General features: G+C 45.7%; 1 protein-coding gene across 3 annotated transcripts in view; it reads left to right on the top strand.

The window, feature by feature from the left end:
- The first annotated feature begins 467 nt into the window (after nucleotides 1–467).
- CHST11 (carbohydrate sulfotransferase 11) overlaps nucleotides 468–15,529 on the top strand; it is a 179,497-nt gene continuing 164,435 nt past the window's right edge. For 2 of the 3 annotated variants that reach the window (XM_086611139.1, XM_086611138.1), the window contains exon 1: nucleotides 468–585. In XM_086611139.1, the coding sequence (XP_086467265.1) occupies nucleotides 468–585 (118 nt within the window). The remainder of the gene's footprint in view (nucleotides 586–15,529) is intronic. The other variant, XM_086611140.1, reaches the window with a different exon arrangement.

Raw genomic sequence — 15,529 nt, 5'->3', positions numbered from 1 at the left:
CCCCGGGCCGCTGCCTGCGAGCGCGACCGGCACCGGGCGGGCCCAAGGGAGCCCCCGCGACCGCCGCCTCCCCCTCCCGGCGCCCGCACGCGCCCGACGCGTCCCTCCCCCCGCGGAGCGCGCCCCGCAGCGGCGGCGGCCCCTCGAGGCGGCCCGGCGCGTCCCCGCCCGCCGCCGCCGCCGGGCGGGACCATCTCTCCCCTCGGCGAGGGGGGGCCGCGCTCCGCCCCAGCTCCCCGCCCAGCCCGCCTCCCCCCCGGCGCCGCGCAGAGCGCCCCTCCGCCTGGCGCGCGGCGTGGTCACGCCCAGCGCAGGCATTAGCGCCCCCCGGTGCGGGGCGCGGGCGCCTGGGCATCCTCCGGCGCGGCGGCTCGTCCCCGGCATCTCGGAGCGCCGCGGGCGCGGAGCGGCTCTCAGCGGCAGCCGTGCGCGCTCCGCCGCCTCTCTCTGCGCCGCCGGACAACGCCATGAAGCCGGCGGTGCTGGAAGTAATGAGGATGAACCGGGTGTGCAGGATGGTCCTGGTCACTTCCGTGGGCTCCTTCATCCTCGTCATCTTCTATTTCCAAAGTATGTTGCACCCAGGTAGGGCACTGGCACCGTCGTACTGCAACTGCATCGGCAGCGGCCCCGCGGAGGGCAGCACCCGGCTCCGCGCCGGCCCCGCTCCCCTCCGGCGCAGGTGGCGGGCGCTCCGGGAGCCCTCGCCGGCTACTGCTGGCCCCGGCTCTCGCCTCCCGGCTCCGCTGCGGCAGGCGCGGGGCTCGGCGGCGGCGGGCGCAGCGCCCTGCAGTCCGGCCGGCAGCCCCGTCGCGGCCGCCGCCCGGGGCAGCTGCGGGAAGGTCGCCTCCCCCCCGCAGGAAACTTCCCGCGAGAGGGAGGAAAGTTTGGGGGCTTTTAACTTTTATTATTTTCTTGCCTTATTTCGCATGTCTGGGGGAAAGGGAACGGAGAACGGCACCGGCCGGCGAGCCCGCCCGCCGCGGCGGAAAGCGGTGCCGGGAGCTGCCCGGCCCCGGCGGGTCCCTGCCCACTGAGAGGGGGGGCGCCGTCCCGGTCCTTCTCCGTCTGCCGCCGGGGCTGCGGGCCCTCGGCTTCGCTGCTTTTCGTTTTTGGGGGTGTCGGGGACACATCGGCCGGCCAGGGGCACCCGCCACCGGCGGCGGGCAACTTCGCCCCGGCTCGCCCAAGTTGACCGGAGGCGGCTGACCGGCCCGGGCCGTCCCTTGCCGTCCCTGCCCGCCGCGCGGGGGACCCGGGCGCCCACAGCAGGGGCGGTTCTGCCCGGCCGTGCCTTACCCCTCCCTGGGTGTTTGGGGAGCTGAGGAGCTCCTGGTGGTGCTCCTGGCTGGGCACAGACCCACGCTGCGGGCTGGCATCCAGGGGCGTAATCATCTGTGATCCAAACTCTGAGCTACCCAGTGTGACTTTAATTTTCCAGTTTACGAGCATGGTGGACGCAAGGGACAGAGCTGAACTAGGGGTGGCAGGTACTGGCTCCCATGGAAGTCACTCGTAGGTGGGCTACTGGTTCACACAAAGGTGGGATCGGGTCACGGAAACTTTGTGCGATCTCTGCTGCTCACGTAGATCCATCACGGATTGCAGCGAGACTGCTCTGTGTGGCTTTGGCTGTGACACTTACCCAGCATGGCAAAAAAAACCCTAATATTAATTTCGATCTGTCCGTCTGTCTGTCTTTTTCCCCTTCCTGCCTGAGAAATGAGGTGGAAATTGCACTTGCAGCATCTTTTTGGAGGGATCTGACAGCTGAGCAGAGGAGCAAGGATCACTCCCTCGGAGCAGACAGGCAGCTGTAGCTGGCGGAGCGGCCGCGCTTCTCGGCAGGCAACTCTGCTCAGCCGTACCTGGAAATGTTTCTCGAGTGTGGTGGCTACAGTCATAGCTGGAGCAAATAAGGGAACTGCAGCTTGGTAAAAAGAAAAAGGACATGCTCAGTTTAACTCTTTCCTTCCCTGCTTGTGGCTACTAAACTGTAGTTGATGAAAAATGGTTAAAGTTTTTGGAGTTAAATAGTAGAGGCTTAGTGCGCTGATAGGATTAGGGAATCGGTAGATCTGCTGTTCTGTGGTGAAGCCAAGTCCCGTTTGGTGTTTTTCTCTCAGCTGTCTGCTCCCTCAAAGTTGGTATCATTTGCTTGATGAATGTCTTCTCATATGGTGCCCATCTGTGTTAATACCTGCCAACTCCTTGGGAAAATTAGCATATTTTTTCTTTCCTGCTGTGTCTGCTCCGTGCTTACTGGTTTCACAAGGAGCGTTCAGCCCTCAGCAGACCTGGGGAAGGCTTTATTAGAGGGCTTCAAGGCACCATGCAGAATTGTTGGTTGTAACACAGCTTCACCGATTTAATAGAAGTATGATATTTTCATTGGTTGCATTCCACAGGTAGTATAGTTTTGCACACATTCAGAAAATTTGGCTGAGAGTTATTATTTCCCCTTGTTTCAGATGAATTATACTGCTGGAACGCAAACTCAGCATGCAGTAGGTGAGAGATTAAATTAAATACTCTTCTGTGAATTTTTGAATGTAGAAAAAAATTGCCTTTCAAGAATCCTCAATATGCTCTATAGCTAACTGCTAAAGATTATGGCTTTATATTCATGCTATTGTGAAACTATAAATAGGTTGAGATTTTAGTACAATTCAAAGGATTTACCAGAAACTCTGAGGAGAGAATGCGATGCTGTGAAATCGCCGGGAGGATGATCTGCACCCATTTTCCATTTGACAGATATTTAGGTTGTTAGCATGAGTGGAGCAGGTCTGGAAATAAATGCGATCACAACCTGTCCATCTTTATGGTACTTTTTTGATCATAACCAATGCTGCTTTTTTTTTTTTTTTTTTTTTAATGGGCTGCTTCTATAGTGGAAACTGCTAGAAATCTATCGAACTCTGATCTAGACCCATATAGAGTGTGGCCATTTGGTTTACGTACGGTTTGTAAGGCTCCAACAGCTATTTGCACTGTGTATCTGTTATGTGATTGTGTGTGTTACTGTCTTGGTGGTGCAAGTGATAGATTAACGTGGAGTTCTTGAAGGGTCAGGAAAGAGGAAGGGAGTGGACCCGCCAACATGATGTACATCAGGTAGCGGATCATTTTGAGGTGTTCTATTTTTATTCTAAGATGCTTCAGTAACCCTTCTTGATATATGTCTAAATTCACTGGAGCCGGACCCAGGACAGGCCGCGTGTCAGGTGGGATGGGACTGGTGGTATGAAGAGCTTTCAAAATCCTGGGCCCTTTTTGTTGTGGAGGGTGTTCTAAATTTTAGCTGGTCTCTGCTGGAGCATGTGTCCTTGGACGACTGCTGGAGGGAGCTGTCTCTCACACCCTGGCTTGCTGACTGTCACTGTTGTTGGTAGCTTACCATGCTCTCCAAGATAGGCACTTTGTAATCACAATTAGCTGAAAAATTCCCGCCTGAACCTTCTGGATGGAGAATAAGGTTTTCAGTTAAGTTCTCTGCAAGAAGTGTCAGCTCCTTATTTAAAATCTGGCAATTTCTTCTCCCCTCAAGTTCTCCTGGTGAATTTCGGGCGGCTCTGCCTGCAGAGCTTTCCAAACAATTTTAGATGTGAGACAGCGAAGGTCAAAGGTGCTAGAAGGCCACTGAATGATCAGTCTAACCCTCCTTGGGGACAAGACAACTCTTCATCTGTTAGGTAGGCATTTTCCATTTTAGGAGGTCTGAATGTGGATCTCTTGCCAGAAACATTAGAAAGACAAATTTCTGCTGACAGGTTTGTTTGTTTATTTTTTCTCCTTTGGGATAAATAAATGGGAAAATGACAAAGTTAACAGAAGCCTTTCTTAAAACAAACAAACAAAACTGCCTAACAACAAAAACACACCTGAAGCCCAAAAGGAGAAAGGTGAGCTTGCCCTGATCTTCACCAAGAGCATGATGTGGTGTCCGTTGTGCTGTATCTCAAATAGCATATCGGAAGGAGATCAGGTGCTTTTTGCTCCTTGTTCTTTTCAGCTCCCTACCTGTTCTTTGTTGGGAGGCTCTTGGTAAAGATGCTGTCTGGTTAGCGCACCTTTGCAGTGTCTGAGTTTTGGCAGAGATTTGCCTGTGTGCTGGGGAACCTACCCTCCCAAATTAGGTTCCCTGACCAGTTGCTGGTGGGCGAAGATGAACTGTGCTGCTCTCTGGTGTTCAGGGTTACTGTAAAGAAAACTTTGGAGATGATCCTGGCTTTTGTGGCTAATCTGTGGGTTTGGGGGACCATTTGTTCTTGAGGGAGGAAATGGCAGTGAGGACTTTGGTGTGTTTTCCTGTTGCTTGTCTAACCTTTTCTGAAAAGTAAAAAACATTCTGCAGTGTTTGCTGTAGCTGGATGGAGATTTTCCCTGGCTCTTCGCTCGTAATGTTTCCCCACGTTGCTCTCCTGCCATGCACTATCTGGATAACTGAGTGCAACCTGATTGCTGCTCCATGCTCTGGTCTCTTCTGTCTGTGTACGATGGTTCAGTCTTGGGATTTTGTGTGACAGCCCATCATGGCTGTACCTGCTGCCTTTGCTGTGAAATCGGTTCGCCCGCTAGCCCTTCGCCTGCCTACACTTTCACAGATGTGTTTGCTTTCTTCTGTAGACACCCCAGCTGCAGTGAGCAGGGGCTGTGTGTCAGTAAGCGCAGACGGAAGCTGCTCTGCAAGACTGGGGTCAGACCGGCGATGTGCTGGGATCCTTCTAGATGAAAAATTCCCCGTGAATTTAGAATAATTAATACTATCTTTATCTTACCAGAGACAAGTTTATGAAGCTAACTTAATCTAAATCTGATATTACTTTTTTCACTGCAGACCGGAATGTTTTTGCTCCATTTTTCATCTCCTCTTTTAGACTTCTACTATTCTCCTATGGATGCTAAGAAAGGTTAGATCCTCAGACTTGCCTCCTGTCCGTGATCATCTCAATTACGTGTGCAGTGCTGTGATTGATAGTTGCTTGTTCCTAACAGAAGGCTGATGTCTACCTCTGCTCAAATGTCAGAACAACTCAAATCACATGAGTTTTTTTTCCTTATGTCTCACCATTGGTTTTGATGGAAGATTCTGTTTGAAAATCAATGCAGCAGTCTCCCATTTTGCTATTGATCCTTGCTTTCTCCCCTGCTTACAAAGGGGAATGAGATCTGCAAAGCAGTGGGTGTGTGGCATTCCTTTGATGGACCCTGTATACTGGTTTTAAATTATTCTGTTTGGGATACTGAGAAATGGAGTTCATTTGACAGCTGCAAGAATCTGGCCCTCGTTTAATTGCATGCAATGAAATCCATTCCCCAGTCACTGGCAGAAACCCTGCCGTGCGCCTGCGAGGGGGCCGTGCTGTATCCTTGTGTCGGTGTCCTCATAAGCTTTTCATTGATTGCCATGGGAGCGCATCATCACTGTGAGCAAACTTACTCCAGTCCCTCTTTGCAAAGGTACTGGTGGTTTGGAACTGCTTTGAGCTGAGAGTTAAACTGCTCTGTATCTTCTGGAAGTCTTCCTCGTTAGTGAATATTCAGCTTATTCTGTGTTGGTACATGTGAGCGTAGCTTTTTGCAACAACTGCTTGCTGATTTGAAGAAATAAAAAATCTCCTTTTCCACATGTGTTCAAGCAAAAGCTACGTGGCAATGTCTGTCTTAGTAATGTCTTGCTAAATTTTAATTTATCAGAATATTTATTACTCCACAGTAACATTTCTACAATGTAGGGATTTACAAGCTTTGACTTTTTTTTTGTTACTGTGAATCAATATTGGGAAACTGTGTCCTGACTTTCATAGCATTGACACTCTGTATTCACAGATGTAAAAGCGTCATGACTTGACTAAAGTCTTACTTTTTCAGAGATAATGTGAATGGAAATGTTATTTTTCCTTTAGAAATAAACATATAGAGCAGAAATGCCCAGTGCATTTTATGAACAAATTTGTACAGTTGATTTGGTGCAAGTAGTTTGTCAATTTTATGTCTGTATAGGGTGAGAATATTTCTGAATTCTTAAATTGTTTCCATTACTTGTCAGAAGTGACAGATAGTCTATCTTGTACTGTACCATGTAACTCACTCTAGAAGTGATTCAGAGAATTGGAAGAAATTAGATCCGTGTTACTTTTCCCAAAGCCAGCACTACTGTATTTTGTTTGACTCTGTTGCCAGACGTACTGTATCAAATCCAGCCTGACAAAGCTGCTGCAGTTGTCCTTGTGTGAATGTCATTTCAGCACATTTTTTTCCTCTCAAGCCTTTTAGGCTGATGCATATGTATTATGTATCAACTCTAAGGTGATCCTGAGGGAGTTAAGGACAGGACTGGGGGACACAAGGGTTTGAATCTGATGGTTTTTCTTGCAGATTGTTCATGTTGTTTGAGGCAAGTGTTTGAGTTCTGTGTGTGACTTGTCTAAGTGTCAATGTGGATAAAATCAAGTGTTGATATGTGAGTGAAACACTCAGTTCAAATCAATAAAAAGAGCCGGAGTTTTCCCCTTCATATTCAGGAAATAACACTAAGTTCAGGAATTCTGTGCTTGTGTAGACCTGACGTGTCTGGGATAAAGATGAAGAGGTGTCTGTGGTGGGTCATTTAGATTGGGCAGCCACCTACTATATTACAAGGATAATGTTTCAAAGCACGTTCGTGTTTTGTTGGATGTTCCTGTTCCCTGTGGAGCCCATTCATGTAAGATCTTTGCAGCTGAGGTAGGTATTTGTCCGTACAATCACAATTCAAACTGTAGAGTTCGGTTAATTCTTCCTTATTTCTGTTTCAGTATCCAAGTTATAGATCACGTCCTTTTGTTGTGGTCAGAATGCTTGCATGTGACAAAGTGGTGGTTTTGGCACAAGCCTCGTGGTCTAGCTAGAAGATGAGACCACCAGAGACTGCAGTGAACCAACAAGAGAATTCAGTTCCTAATTATCTCTGGCTCATCCCTCCATCCCAAGAGGGATTTTCTTGGATTCCAATTTTGAGAACGTAATCAGTGGAGGATGCAGAGTGTTCCCCTTTCATGTAACTGTTTGGCACCTGAAACTAAGGTTTCATGAATAAATCAAAATTCTACCGCACATACACTTGGACTCTGTCGCTTCTCTTGCGTAATGTTATTATCCCACATTTTTCATTTAATGCCGGATTGATAAATGTGGTTTGTTGGCTTGCCCTCCCCATATACTCCTTACTAAGGAGTTAGTTGTTGGTGAAATTGACTGGAGTAGATCCATTCCTTCCTTCAGCTCCCTCCCCACTGTCCTCTTGGGTTGTCACACCAGCTGTAGCATCACTAGGAAGTACCTAATGAAAGGCAGCCAGTGCACAAATAACGTGCATTTATGTATAAGGAATAAGCCTATGGAGAGTGGTGACCGTCCCACGGAGGGGGTACATCCTCTGTGCTGCCCCTTCTGTGCTGCCTTGTTTGGTCCATGGGGGCTGGTGGGGAGCCCCTCGCAGAGGACATGGGAATTGCAGATGTGTCTGTGGGAGCTGGCTTGTTTTACCTGTTCTGCTCTATGAACTTAGAGAGTTGAAAAGCTTTGTGCTGGCAGGTCTTGGAGAGCCAGAGCAGATGACAGGATCCTCGTCTCTGTGACATGCTAACAGGACTTTGACTAAACAGCACAGTGGAAATAGGTGGAGCACAAGCATTTGTTAATTTGCAGCAAGCAAACTTTGTGTCCGTGCAAGTGAGGAAGGCTTCCCTGTATTAAATTTTCCTGCCTTATGCATTCCACATTTAAATATCCAGTTTGTTTTTATTTTAGACTAGTATGTTCTTTTTGGTTGCTTTTTACACCTTGCCCAATGTTGGCAATGAAAATAAATGACAGCTTTGCTTTTGGCCTTATTAATTTTACACATTAGAAATGAGGTCCTAAATGAGGCAGTAACATTTAGCTTGTGAGCATCAGAAGGGGATATTATTTGAAAGAAATAAAATTAGATGGCTGCCACTGGAAACTTTGGAGTAAAATGTCATTAGAGTGTATTGACTGACATTGAGGCTAAGTTTTGGAAACATAATGTTTCATTTTTTTCCTCCTGACAAATTAGAATCTCGGGATTAAGTATGAGCACTTGTAAAATGCTGACTTAAAAAAAAAAAAAAGAGGGCTGCACACACAAACATGTGTGCCTGCGCAAATGCACCCACCCATCATCTCTCTCCCTACAAAATCTGTAGTTGGTGGCCCAGGTAATCCAAATGCATTGATTTCTGAAGTGCAAACCCCTTTTTTCCGAACAAGGCTACTTGTTAGGAAGAACAAGGAGTATGAAGTTCTTTGTTATTCAAAGAAATCCCGGAGGTGCCAAGGGCTCCATGTAGGTGTCTTTGTTATTTTACTAATTGAAACATATAGTCAGTGTGGTTTCTTGTTTCTGTTATTTCTTCTCAACTTAAACAATATTTGGAAACATCCAGCTTGAGAGAAGTAATGATTTTAGAAATTCTTTCTAGGCTATGGAAAAGCAGGAATTTTTATGAGGTTGTATCAGCTTACACAGTAAGAGTGCCTCTTCAAGGTAGCCTTCATCTTGTTTGTGCCAGGGTGTAGACACTGAAGGATGACTTTGCATCCGTTACTATCAATCACTGCTGCAATGGCTTCACACTCCTATGAAAAAACTTAAAAGAAGGTGCTGGGGGAAATGGAAAATACAAGCAATGCAATTGAGCAGAATTTCTCATGGCACTGTGATTCCAGGGGTTTGGGAGATGGTAACTCTATCCAACAAATGACATGAAGGTAGGTAGACCGCACCATGGAAAAACAGGTGTGAAATGATCACATCCTGTAAATGTGGTCTGTGCTTAATTTTGCAAGGAGAAGTAGCCTTGATTTCAAGAATGTGAGTAAAGTGATCTGCATGTGGCTTTGTAGGATCCAGCTCCCCTTTCTGTCCTCTAATAGGTAAAAGAGGAGGCTACGGTCCTTCTCAGCTGTGCTCGTACTGCAAAGGAACTGCTGCTGCTTTGAATGTTGTCTCAGGCTAAAAGATGCCATCCTTAGTAATCTTAATAGCAAAAGATTGCATCTTTTTGTGTCTCTTGGCTTGGTGATGGGAGATGATGTTTTTTAATTGCAGAGTCCACACGTAATAATCCATGAAGAATAAAAGACTTTGTTGGGTTTTGATCCACTTCTCAAACACCTTGTACTCTGTGAAAAGCAGAGTACTGTGGGTTTTATTTTCCCTGGCGCTTTTTTTTTTTTTTTTAATTTTAAAAGCCAGCATTTTCTACTCATTTTAAAGACATTCTGATAAGTCAAGATATGTTTTGTAAATGGTAAAAATGTGGGTTTCGTGACCCTCAGTAATGCCTTCTGAAGTTGCTTAACAAATGATGTACTTCGTAGCTAGCCATTTTCATGCTTTTTTGGCTGATAAATGATGATATAAGGGGGTCAAAGTTTAAAATGGATAACTTGTAGGGATTTTTGGATTACGGAAGGTAGACATATAATTAATAAGGTGGTTATAATTGGATCTCACGGATGATCTTTACTGTAATACCTTGTCTTAAAACAAAGAGCTTTAGGTAGTTAAAATCCTTTTAAAGACTATTTGCATTATTGTGCCTTAAAGTTGATTGGTATGCTAGCAGAACAAAAATGTCTGTGTTATCTGAAGTGACCTGACATGGAATAGCACGTTCTGCACCCACACTGGTGGGAACCAGTAGCTGAACGTGTCCTTCTGGTAATCTGTATTTTTACAGCCCGTGTTGGAAGTGAGAGCAGAGAATTTATAGTAACTGAGGGGGAGGGAAGTAACACTTTTTAAACACTTGGTGGTTAATAAACTGTGTCAGTTGGGGGTCATAAATATAAAACTGATAAAGCCTGTCTTGATTATATTTTGATCTGCAATAGCTTCTAAAATATATTTGAGTTTCCAGATGGGGATAAGCGCTTTATCTTTGGAGTTAAGTGTGTGTATATGTGCACGTAATAATGGAAGTTGACGTAACTACTAATCAAGTGAGACATACACCAGAGAATCAGGGTGGTTACGGACACATGTACTCTGCCTTGCAAGCATCGCTGTGTCCCACTCTCTTGGTTTAGTAGTTGCTGCAAGATCAGTCAGCTTGATGTCATGCAAAGTTCCTGCTGGCTTTGCACTGGCAATCCTCTGGACCGTGCCTGCTGATCCTTGCCTCTCCACCTTCCTTCTCTTCCCAAACCAGACTTGGTGGCCCTTTGAGTCGAGTTTAGAGAAACTCAAATAGGATGGCCACGGCTGCCTGCTAGGCTGTTGCGTTTGGGGTTTTGTTTTGGGCAAGCCATAAGATTTTTATGACTTTTTTTTTTTTTTCTGAAAGGGGAGTACATTGACAAGTGGTTTGAATATGCTGGTGAATTGATTGCATGAGGTCTGCATGATTGACTGGAGGAGTCAGCAGTTGCTTTTCCGTTGATTTTTAGTGAGCACAGAGTCAGGTCTACTGTACCACAGCAGAGGCTTTTTGAATTGCATACAGGGCACACATCCCCCATGGTGGCAGAAATACAGGATTGCAGGCTTGGGTGGAGCTCTGAACTGTGTCTCCCCTGTAAATCTGGGTCAGCTCCATTGACTTGGTTATATCAATTCTGGATCAAAGCTACTGTAATGAAAAGCAGAATTTGTCCCTCTGTGTCTTCCTACAGAGCAATATACAATAGAAAACCAGCTTTGCTTTTCTGCTTTCTCACTTATTTGTCCTTCACAGAGTACTTCTGCATTCAAGTGAATGCTAGCTTTTTCCCCATAGAGGTACATGCTTGAAGTATCGAAGGGGGTGCTGTCTATTTTCATTAGTTTGAGTGGAAATGACATTGACAGACAAGCTACATGTAACCATTAGCATGCAGGCCATCAATATCGAAGTCTTCTGGTCCTACTGTAGAGCTTCTCTATCCCATGCAGGAAAGGCTATTAATATTTCTGGTGCAACAGCAAAAATGTAATTGCATTAAAGAAAAAACTGGGAAAAAGTTGGGGCTTCTTAAGCTATTAGCTATTTTGAGATAAAACTCTTTTGAGATGCTAAATGAGCTGAAATGGATTAATATAAGACAGACATGATTTAATTAAAATCATCTTCATATTTTGCTGTCTTAATCCAGCTTGTGGTTTTTTTTTGGTGTTTTTTTTTTGTGTGTGTTTGTTGGTTTGTTTTTTTTCCCCACCAGAACACATCAGCGTTTCTGGTGTCTTTCCCTATGGCTATTGCGACTGTGGCTATTGCCCAGCTGGATTGAATTGATTGACTTCCTAATTAAGGTTTAGACCCTGCCTACAAAAGGCAGGCCATTCCCTCCTGGCTGTGGGAGATGCAATGACATCCTTGGAGCTGCAGCCTAGGCTGGTGAGCAACAACTGATGACCCCGATGTGATATGTCTGAGAGACCCTGAGGACTGCAACTCCCGAGCTGGAGCCAGAGTAGCCAGGGCCGGAGCGAGAGTCCTTCGGTAAAGAAGGTAAAGCCACAAGCCCCAAGGAGGGAAGCGTGCTGGAGTCAGAATGAATGGACTGGGTCTCTGCTCACCGTAAAGCCTTCACTTTCCTTTAAAAACAAAAAGGGGGAATTATGGCTATTGCAACTGTGGCTATTGCCCAACTGGATTGAATGGATTGATTTCCTAATTAAGGTTTAGACCCTGCTTACAGTAGGTGGGCCATTCCCTCCTGGCTGTGGGAGATGCAACGACATCCTTGGAGCTGCAGCCTGGGCTGGTGAGCACCATTTCCCCATTTTGTTTGCCTGTTTCCTAAATGCTTTTCTTAAAGTCTTCTAGAGTAGTGAAAGGATAATTTTTGCAGAGGATGCCAGGACAGTTTGCAAAACAAAAAACATATGCGAGGCTATTGTGTTCGAAGGATTGGTAATGCAGAAAGCCTATATGTCAGTATAATGTCAGTGACTTACAGCCTCGTCTATCTCAAGAATGCTGTAACCAGCGTGGTAACACGTTACTGTGAGAACTCTTTGTGCAACTAGAAATACGTCTCATTCCCTCCAATATGGTCTGGCACCAAGGGAAACAGGCCGTAATTCTTGCATGTCCAAACTAGCTTGGGTTTTTTCCCATTGCCGATCTTTACATAGACTTTTCCCCCGACCTTCGTTTTAGTTTTCTTCGTACTCTTTAAACCTTTTGCTTGTTTCCCCATTCATTGGGATATAATGTGACCAAGAGAGACTTATTTCATGCTTCCTTTCCAGCTGTGAGGGGATCTCATCATCTTGTTGTACCTCAGCTGCTCTTACCTTACCAGAATGGTTTGTCTGGTGTATTTCTCCAGGATTGTGGGAGCCTGGAAGCATTCCTGAATGTCAAGCAAGTGTGTTGTATATTGGTTAATAGCAAGCCTGTGCTTTCCTGCTATCCGCTGCAGTTGAAAGCTTTCATTAGCAGCAAGTTAGGAGCAATATTTCTGCAAGTCTTTGAAAGTTTGAGCCCAAGTCTACTTCTGTGGTAGTAATACCGTGCTTTCATCAGAAGATTTAAAAATGTTTCACAAAGTAGGTCATACTTTCTTTTTCACTCTACAACTAGGGCAACTGAGGCATGGACAGGACGGGTATGTGTGCAGGGATTTGGTTGATGGTTTCCCACCAGGTTAGTGACACCTTCAGGAATAAAACTTCAGGGTAGGACGGTTTTGTGGATCCTGATGCTTGCATGATCTGAGGGGTGCGATCCGTTTTAGGGTTGGAATAGATTGTAGTGCAAATTAGATGTCAGGCACAGCCAAAGTCCCAGCACTCAGCCCACGGGACACCGCTGCAGCCCTGTCCAGGTGTGCTCTAGGCTTGTGAGGATCACTGTTGTGGACAGTCTTGTATGTCCTTTGTGGTGCTCCTGCCAGGAAAATCCTCCTGATGCAGATACATGGGGCTTCGAGAGCTCCTTTTGAGCTCTGCTGTACAAGGTGTTGCCTCCATGGGACCATGAATTGTGCCCCATGAGTCCTGATGCTAACCTACAGATGTCCTCTGCTTGTCTGTACTACAGAGAAGAGACATAAACAGTTCTTGCTTCTATGCTTCTATTTCTTCCACTGTGTTTCGCCTTTATGTTTAGGTTTCTAAAGCATAAATCTTCCCTGTGTATGCCTTGACAAGCGCTGAATGGCCTTTCTTTTCTGGATCAGAAGTTGAAGGCATACTTGAAGGAAAGACATCAAAGGCCCTCGCTAGCTCTTGGGAAGTAATTCTAGTTAGTGGCTTCTAATCCCTTCAGCGTTGTGTGCCCAGCTTGAAGCCAGGTTGCATAAATGGAGCTTGGAAGCGAGCAGCAAAACATCCTCCTTTTCAAATTGAGTACGGTGACGGTTGCTGCATAGGAGCATCTGACATCTTCAGTGCTTTCATCACTTGAGAGATGTAGTCACTGACTAGGAGTGTGGTGTTGCCTAATGGAAGAGGGATGCTGCAGCTTAGGAAAATGGGATTCTGCTGGTTCTTTCCTGCCCCATGCAGACAGCATCTCAACTACCTTATTGTTCAGCTGCCTTCTCCCTTGTACTATTTAAGCAACAGGTAGCCATGTCTTTGTCTGGGAAGGTTATCCTCTATGTAGCGTTCAACAGAAAAAAGTGGTTGTCTACGTGCAAGTGTCATGACAATGCCATTATGCAAATGTCTCTTGAGATGTCACATTATGGTTTAGGTGTAGACAAACTGCCATGGAGGCCATGCTTGTGCTTAGAAGTCTCTTTTCTGGAATAGCAAGCCTGTCTTACTCAAGATAGCATTGTGTTTGGACAGCTTTTGCCAGTAAAAGATTTACTGGATTGATGATCAATATAGGTGACAAAAGGGCCTGGCTCTTCCTTTTTTTTCTTTTGCCTTTGTGCCCAGGTCTGCTAGAGGTTTTACTGGCAAATCTAAGTTTATTTTTTACAAAAAGAGAGGGAAAAGTGCGTACAATAAAACTGTACCCTTTTTATGGTCTCTCTATGTCAGCAAAGCTCTTAAGTGTCAATCAAGGCTGATGTGCATGATCCATCTTGAGTTTTTACTCACATTCCCATGATTAACATATCAGTAAATTAAAATATTGCCTGTCTAAAATAGATTGCCCCTGCACTTGGCTCAATCTTATTTTATTGCAGTTTTAAGGTAAAAGTTCCTATCAGTTATCAAAAATACAACATTGGTAATCTGTGTGAGGGGCTGCAACTGCTGGCTGATGCTCTCCTAGATCCTTCCCTTTTAGACCTGCATGTTCTGTGGTGGCTGCGGGACATTGCTGGTGCTCATTCTTTGAAACAGAAATCTCTGGTATAGCATTTCATGACTATGTTTGATGCTGCTCAGAATGGCCTCAGATTTAAATCTTGCATCTTTTTTGGTTCCTGTGGAGGTCTGGGGCATCAGAAGTGATGTTTCATGTGATGCTGTTCAAGGTGGGGAAACTGATGCTACTTGACGTGTTTGAAAGGGTGTTTTCTACCTTAGTCTTGGAAAGGTAAGCCAACAACTTCCCTTCTATCTTGCTAAATATGTGTCACTGTTTCCCACAAGCACACAGGACTAACAGCTGTGCTCTGTGAGCTGCATTGAGGTGTTTTGAAGAGACAGGCCTTTTGTCAGCAGTGCAAGACATGTAGGAACGCTGTGTCTCTGTCCCCCCTTAGTCAAAAAAGCGTAGCCAAAAATGTACCTGCATCTGTTAAATTTGGGGTTTTGTTTGCTTCTTGCTTGTCTGTCAGAGATTAATTTTGCATTGAATTATGAAAAATGTTGCTCTGCCAAAAGTTGTGGCAGGTACTAGATTGCCAGCACGCTCCATCTGCGTGTGCATGTTCAGGAGAGGGGCTACTTCAAAACTTCAGTTATTGCCTAAAAATACATATGCAGTCTTTTTTCACATTTAACATTCTTGCTGGAAATAGCGGGGTTGTGTCATGTTTGTCATCTTTTCTAGTTGTAGGCAGTTTTAAGCACGACACAGTTATGTAGCAGACTAAGAATATACACCCTTCAAGTGAAGGCATGTAGGAGCGGCACTATGGCCACATCAGATACCACGTACGTGGAAATTACAGGAGCTGGTTTTCAGCAGACAATCAGTGTTTATGTTTTTAGTTTAAGGAGTAGCCTTTTCAGTTTCCATCTGCTCTGTGCCCTTTGGCAAGTGGGTTTGCCGTTTTTTCAGAAGTGAAGACACTGTCATATTTGGGGAATAAGACTCAGATTTTATTTTACTTGCTGCTTTCTTCATCTCTGTTGTAAGATAGATGATCCTTAGGGAGAAGAGGTTGACCCCAGGAAGGAAGGAAGCTTTGTCTTCCCAGGCTGCCAATAACCTGTCGCTACAATACAAGGTTGAGAGGTCAAACTTGCAAGTTATGCAAGTTGCTTATGACCTGAAAGTATCTCACTTTCTCATATGCAAGTGAGGTAGCTGCAAGGGGTCGTGCCGTACGTAAACGTGATCTGAGAACCCCGTGTCTGTGTTCCTGCATCCATGGCTAAGTACGGCTGGGACTTCTTGTT

The sequence above is a fragment of the Tauraco erythrolophus genome, chromosome 4, assembly GCF_009769465.1.
Source record: "Tauraco erythrolophus isolate bTauEry1 chromosome 4, bTauEry1.pri, whole genome shotgun sequence".
Taxonomy (NCBI): domain Eukaryota; kingdom Metazoa; phylum Chordata; class Aves; order Musophagiformes; family Musophagidae; genus Tauraco; species Tauraco erythrolophus.
The sequence above is the reverse complement of the archived record's forward strand: the minus strand, read 5'-3'. Positions and strand labels throughout refer to the sequence as shown.